Source organism: Dendrobium catenatum, unplaced genomic scaffold, assembly GCF_001605985.2.
Source record: "Dendrobium catenatum unplaced genomic scaffold, ASM160598v2 fragScaff_scaffold_621, whole genome shotgun sequence".
NCBI lineage: Eukaryota > Viridiplantae > Streptophyta > Magnoliopsida > Asparagales > Orchidaceae > Dendrobium > Dendrobium catenatum.
The window spans coordinates 16,994,427-17,001,545 of record NW_021319083.1 but is presented as its reverse complement, the minus strand read 5'-3'; the positions used below and the strand labels follow the sequence as shown (position 1 = coordinate 17,001,545).

The window sequence follows — 7,119 nt, the reverse complement described above, 5'->3', positions numbered from 1 at the left end:
GGCACAGGTTTAATCATGATTACCCTACTCCCACGGCTAATCCTCAAGCTCTTCTTACCACCTCATCCAATCCAGTGTCAGACTGGATCTTGGACATAGGTGCGTCTGCTCACCTGACAAACAAAATAGACAACATATCTCAGTCATCTACCTATCGCGGTTCTGACTCTGTCGCCATCGGCGACAGCCGTAACATCCCTATCGCTCACTCCGGCTCTGGACTCCTTCTGACACCAAATTGTAAACTCCTGCTTCAAAATCTGCTACATTTACCTAAAAGTTCATACAACTTACTTTATGTTTCTAATCTTACAAAAGATAACAATCTTTCTATCTTATTTGATGAATCTGGCTTTACACTTAAGGATTGGACAACTGAGGCTACCATCCTCTCGGGACCATGCCGCGCGGAGATCTACTCCATTTCTTCCTCCTCTAACACTTGTCATCCTGCTCAGGCGCTAACTGCCATCATCCCTTCTCATATTCGCTGGCATCTTCGCTAAGGACATCCTCACCAACAAGTGATGAATCTCATTTCCAAGAATAATGCTGATCTTGAAATACCGTGCTCTAATTTCTCTTGCTCTACTTGTAAAACATGTAAAGGACATAAAATTCCTTTTTCTCCTTCTACAAATCACAATTACAAACTGCTAGAACTCATTCATACTGATGTTTGGGGTCCAGCCCCATTTCCCTCTACTCAAGGCTTCTGATACTATGTATCGTTTATTGATGATGCTTCTCACTTTACGTAGGTCTACCCTCTACATCACAAATATGATGTACTTAATATGTTTGTTAAATTTCATGTTTGGATCACAAATCACCTTAATCGTAAAATTAAATTATTAAGAAGTTATGGTGGCACTGAATACCTCAACAATAATTTTCACAATTACTTAAATACAAACGACATTTCCCATCAAAGAAGTTGTATGTATACTCCGGAACATAATGGACTGGTTGAGAAAAACATCGTTATATTATTGAAAATACTTGCACCTTAATTCACACAACAGCGTTACCTTATCATTTATGGCTTGACACTATGTTAACTGTTGTCTACTTAATCAATCTTATGCCTACACCAAACACGTTCAACAAATCACCATATCAACTCCTATACAGCAAAATTCTGACCTACAATCATCTCAAAATCTATGGATGCGTGTGTTATCCTCTTCTCCCACCTCACACACGTCACAAACTTTCTCCTAAATCCATTTGATGTGTCTTTCTTGGCTATATTCCCTCTTATAAGGGCTACAATTGTCTTGATCCATCAATAGGGAAAATTCACATTTCCAGGCACGTATCCTTCGACGAACACATCTTTCCCTATTCAGATCTTCATAACAAGTCACAACATTCTATCATTCCCAATCCCACCACTAATCCTTGTCTTCTTATGCCCACTACCATGTCCACACCCAACCCCACTAACTCCACATCCACGATCTCTGCTACTAAAACCAATATACAATCTGATCAAGTCTCAGACAGCTAGCACCTCTCACTCTCCGATACTTCAAGCCTCTCCACTCTTCCAACATCAAATCTCGAAACAGGCCATCCCGACGCATCACATGACTACTCAATCCAAAACTGGACATCTTAAGCTCCGTCAATTTCTCAACTTGCACTCGTCTATTGATTATGACCCCACGACCTACACATAGGCTATCAAACATCCTCATTGGCGAGCTGCAATGTCATCTGAATTCCTATCTCTTCAACAATAAGGAACCTGGAAACTCGTCCCCCCTCCACCCAACACTCCTATCTTAGGCTGTCGCTGGACATCCAAAACGGAATACGAATGGAACTATATCTCGTTTCAAAGCTCGCTTGGTTGTCCAAGGCAACCACCAAGAATATGACCTCAATTATACCGAGACATTCAGTCCGATAGCAAAATTTCCCTCAATACTTGTTCTTCTAACTATCGCCATCACCAATCAATGGCCTCTTCCCCAACTTGATGTTACAAACGCCTTTGTACACGGCTCTCTTCATGACACTATTCACATGAAACAACCCAAGGGATTTGAGGACAACATGTATCCTAAGTATGTCAGCTTACTTCAAAAATTGTTATATGGTCTCAAGCAGGCTCCTCGTGAATGGTTTCAAACTTTTTCAAATCATCTCAACGCATTAGGATTTCAACAAAGCAAATATGATCCATCACTATTTATCTTCCATCAAAACTCCATTGAATCATATATATTAATATACGTTGATGACATTTTTCTGACAGGTAACAACACATCTTTTTTCTTGATACAATTGTCTCTCTCAGCACTAATTCATCGATCAAAAACCTTGGTCATCCCTCTACATTTCTAGGCATCCAAATTCTCACTCATAATAAACAATTACATCTTTCCCCATCCTCCTATGCTCAATCGATCCTTCAGCGTGCAGGAATGGACAGATGTAATCAAATAGCCAATCCCTCCTCCATAAAGCCGCCAGCTGCTCTACCTCCTGATCTTCTCCTGTTCAATCCAACGAAGTACCGTCTCCTCACCGGATCACTACAATATCTCACCATTACCATACCTGATATCTTCTTCACTGCGAACACCTTATGCCAACACACGCACAATCCTTCATCTCTCCACTATCTCCTCCTAAAATGTCTCCTTCGCTACATTAAAGGAACCATATCCTTCGGTCTTCCCATTTCGGCTTCATCTTTCACTCTCTCAGCTTACGCAGATGCAGATTGGGCTACAGACTCAGATACTCGACGCTCTACCTCGGGCTACTGTTGCTTCCTAAGTAAGAATCTTATTTCTTGGACTGTCAAAAAGCAGCACACCGTAGCCAGATCCTCTACAAAAGATGAGTACCGCTCTTTGGCCGCTGCTACCGCCGAAGCCATCTAGCTTCGTCGTCTCCAAGCCGACTTCAACATTCTCCAACGCAATCCCACCAAAATTCACTGTGACAACAATTCGGCTTTCGCTTTGGCTAACAATCCCATCTTCCATGCCAGAACGAAACACATTGAGATGGATTTTCATTTCATCCGTGATCACATACAGTCTAAAGAAATACCCGTGGTTCCCATCAGCAGCGTCGATCAGTCAGCCGACTCAGCCGACATCTTCACCAAGGCTCTTCCTACGCCTAGATTCACCAATCTACGATCCAAGCAGTGCAGCTCTCACCATTAGCTTGCAGGGAGGTGAAAGACACAACAGACTCTTGTGACTCTATAGCCATGTATACTTCAACCAATAACAAACCAACACGTGTAAAGCACACACCATTCAAATCTATTTAATACTGTAGAAAGTCTTGAGAAAGAAGAGAAGATGAAATGAATTACAGAGAGCTTGTATGCAAAACCGTAGAGAAGAAATAAGAAAACTTCATTGTATCTTATTACAGCTTATAACTATATATAGTTTTAGATACCGGTAGTTACCGCTACATATGCGGTCATACATAATTATTTACAATTATGTAGCTATGGTTCTAATATCCCCCGTCAAACTGTTGGGTCTAGGAGTGACGCTCAGTTTGGATCTTAGTTGCTGAAACCTCGGTGTAGATAGGGATTTGGTGAAAATATCGGCTGGCTGATCAACCGTATTGATTGGAAGCAGTCGAATCGTGCTATGATAAATGTGATCACGAACAAAGCGATGGTCTATTTCGATGTGTTTTGTGCGAGCATGAAACACTGGATTATTAGCCAAAGCTATGGCAGATGTGTTGTCGCAATATAGATCAGTTGGTGCCGATTGTTGAATACCGAAATCTGTGAGGACTCGTCGCAGCCAGACAACATCCGCAGTGAGTGCGGCTAGAGCCCTGTATTCCGACTCAGTAGATGAGCGTGCTACCATCATCTGTTTCTTCACTGTCCAAGATATGAGCGTATCTCCTAGGAATGAGCAATATCCGGAGGTTGATTTTCGTGATGTGGGATCGCCTGCCCAATCTGCATCTGAAAAGGAAGACAACATTAAGTTAGATTTAGTAATTGGAATACCATAGTTAATAGTACCTCTAATGTAACGTAATAAATGTTTGAGTAGATAGATATGTTGAGGTAACGGTTGATGCATATGTTGTGAAAGTAGATTAACACTGTAAGAGATATCCGATCTTGTAAGTGTAAGATATTGGAGAGATCCTGTAATTCTTCGGTATATAGTTGGATCACCGAGAATTGAATCTGCAGAAAAATTAGAGGGCAGCTTTGTACAAGTTGGGTTCGCCAGGGATTTGCAATCACTGAGTTGAGCGACTTCCAAAATAGAGGCCGCATAGTTCTGTTGAGAAAGAAAAAATTGATTAGGATTTCGTTCGATTTGAATACCCAAGAAGGAGTGAACTTCACCCAGTTGTTTCATATTGAAATGTTGATGAAGCTGTTGGATGATGTTGCTGATTAGAGTATTATTGTCGCCGGTTATGAGGATGTCATCCACATATACAAGTGTGAGGAGAGACGGGTCAGATAAACTATGTTTAAATCCCATAGATACTAGATGTGCCGTTAGTGTGTTGTACCACTGCCGTGGTGCTTGTTTAAGACCATAGATGGCCTTATGTAAGTGACATACATAATCCGGGTTGATAACATCCACAAACCCTTTTGGTTGTGCCATGTACACTGTTTCTTGTAATTTTCCGTGAAGAAAGGCATTCGCAACATCTAGTTGCTGAACCGACCAATCATAATGTACAGCTATGGCAAGCAGGATCCGAATTGTCGGAAGTTTAGCCACAGGACTAAATGTCTCCGTGTAGTCCAACCCATACTCTTGGTGATTGCCTTACGCGACCAGCCTGGCCTTGTAACGGGCAATTGACCCATCAGCATGGAGTTTCGTACGATAAGTCCATCGGCATCCTAGTACCGAGGCGTTTGGAGGAGGCGGCACAAGACTCCATGTTCCTTGCTGTTGTAATGCAAAAAATTCAGATGCCATGGCTTTCCTCCATTCCTGATGTTTGTTTGCTTCAGTGTAGTTCGATGGATCTGCAGGATGCTGAGATACAGATTGATTATGAATTAAATTCAATCGAGATAAGGGTTTAAGAGAACCTGTACGTTGTCTAGTTATCATGGGATGAACCGATGTCGTTGCCTGATTGATAGAGATAGGGGCAGCTGATGTAACCGGTTCAGTGTGTAGTTGAGAGGATAAGTCTACTGAATTGGTATTGTTTGAGACGTTCTGTATAGGTGCTGATGGAATGGTATCATGCTGAGGTTGATTATATGCTTGTACCGACGCAGGTGTAAGAAACATATGAGGTATGTTTTCCAATTGCTTGGTGGAGGGGTTCATGTTACTAGCAAACGGAAAACATGATTTGTCAAATTTAACATGTCTGGAAATGACCACCTTGTTCGACACAGGATCAAGACATTTGTATACTTTATATTGATCCGAGTATCCTATGAAAATTGATTTGTGCGCTGTATGTTGGAGCTTGTGTTTGAACTGGGTTGGAATCAGCGGAAAACACGCACACCCGAAGATGCGTAAGTGATCATAGTCGGGTTTGCTTTTATGAAAAATTTCAAATGGAGAGACATTGTTAGTTGTGGAAGACGGCATGCGATTTATAAGATAAGTAGATGTAAGAACTGCATCTGGCCAATAGATATAAGGAGCAGATGCACGGTGAAGTAGCGTCCTGGTCGTTTCAATAAGATGCCTATGTTTTCGTTCCGCGACTCCATTTTGTTCAGGAGTATACGGACACGACATCTGATGATGTATACCATGTGTGTAAAGAAACTGTTTGAACGACTTATTGCAATATTCGCCGCCGCCATCTGTACGCAAAAATTTTATCTTACAGGATGTTAGTTTCTCAACTTTTGTTTTAAAATTTATAAAAATAGAAAATACATCCGATTTGTGTCGCATTGGAAATTGCCACATAAAACGAGAATGATCATCAACAAAAATAACGTAGTAAAGAAAACCAGAGTGTGAGAGCGTTGGGGCCGATCCCCATACATCAGAATGCACAATTTCAAGAATCAACTTTGTCTTTTTAGATCGTTGTTCAAATGGCAGTTTATGATGCTTAGAAACATTACAGATTTGACAACAAGATTTATGTAATTCTATCCTAAGATGCTTGTTATTAGATGCAATCCTAGCAGTAGTGTTGTGGTTGGGGTGGCCCAACCGATCATGCCACAAAGAGACGTCGTCAGTAGTAGAAGAAAGAACACAATTGCTGGGCGGATCTGCAGTTTGCCGAATGGAGTAGAGACCATTACAGCACGGGCCTTGCAGAATAATTTGTTGAGTCATCAGATCCTTTAACTGATAGCCATGAGGATCAAAGGTAATTACAAGGTTATTATCCTTGGTTAGTTTGGAAATAGAAACAAGATTATATTGCAAGAAAGGAGAATGTAAAATATTTGAGAGCTTAAGCTTACGAGAGGGAGTCGGTAGCAGGCCGTTGCCAGAATTGGCAATGCTGACCAAACTCCCGTCACCTATGGTGATGCTGTCGGAACCGGTGTAAGGATGAGAGATCGACATGTTGTCCAGTGACTTCGTCATATGAGAGGACGCACCGGAATCAAGATACCAGTCATTGTATGTCCCTTGTGAGCCGGCAATGAGTGCTTTGTTGGCTGGTTTGGAAATTCTTGGCGTGTACTGCTCATTTAGGCGATGCCAACATTCCATTGCACTGTGACCTTTCTTGAGACAGATTTGGCAAGTGACTGGAGCACTGGACGTCATTTCTTTGGCTGAATGCGAAAATTGTTGTTGTTGTTGTCCACGGCCACGGGATCTTTTGATCCTACCGCGATTTGTGTACAGTGTCACCGGTTGATCGTCATTTGCACTGTGTCTTGCCAAGTCGTTTGCCAAGTGAATTTCTTCACTTATGAGGAGAGGGTAAAGCTGATCCAGACTCAGGGGAGTGGTCATTGTCCTTATGTAAGTCTTGAACGATTGATAGGAGTTGGGTAACCCATTGATAATGTGGAGGATAATATCCTCCGGTTCAATCTGCGAACCAGCCGTAGCGATTTTATCAACTATGGACTTGATCTCTGTGAGATATTGGATCATAGTTGAGTTCTTGAGCGAGAGATGGTAGAGT

At 41.8% G+C, this 7,119-nt stretch overlaps 2 protein-coding genes across 2 annotated transcripts; one reads left to right on the top strand and one right to left on the bottom strand.

Moving 5' to 3' along the window:
* The first annotated feature begins 2,435 nt into the window (after positions 1–2,435).
* On the top strand, positions 2,436–2,900 carry LOC110105439 (uncharacterized mitochondrial protein AtMg00810-like). The gene has a single exon (XM_020834948.1). It carries the CDS (start codon positions 2,436–2,438, stop codon positions 2,898–2,900), a length of 465 nt encoding a protein of 154 aa, XP_020690607.1.
* A 579-nt stretch (positions 2,901–3,479) lies between these two features.
* LOC110105440 (uncharacterized mitochondrial protein AtMg00810-like) lies at positions 3,480–4,637 on the bottom strand. The gene has a single exon (XM_020834949.1). It carries the CDS (start codon positions 4,635–4,637, stop codon positions 3,480–3,482), a length of 1,158 nt encoding a protein of 385 aa, XP_020690608.1.
* Positions 4,638–7,119: the final 2,482 nt, after the last annotated feature.

Excerpts from the sequence above, each read along its gene's own strand:
- LOC110105439 (XM_020834948.1), top strand. The coding sequence starts at position 2,436 with ATGGACAGATGTAATCAAATAGCCAATCCCTCCTCCATAAAGCCGCCA.
- LOC110105440 (XM_020834949.1), bottom strand. The coding sequence starts at position 4,637 with ATGGCACAACCAAAAGGGTTTGTGGATGTTATCAACCCGGATTATGTA.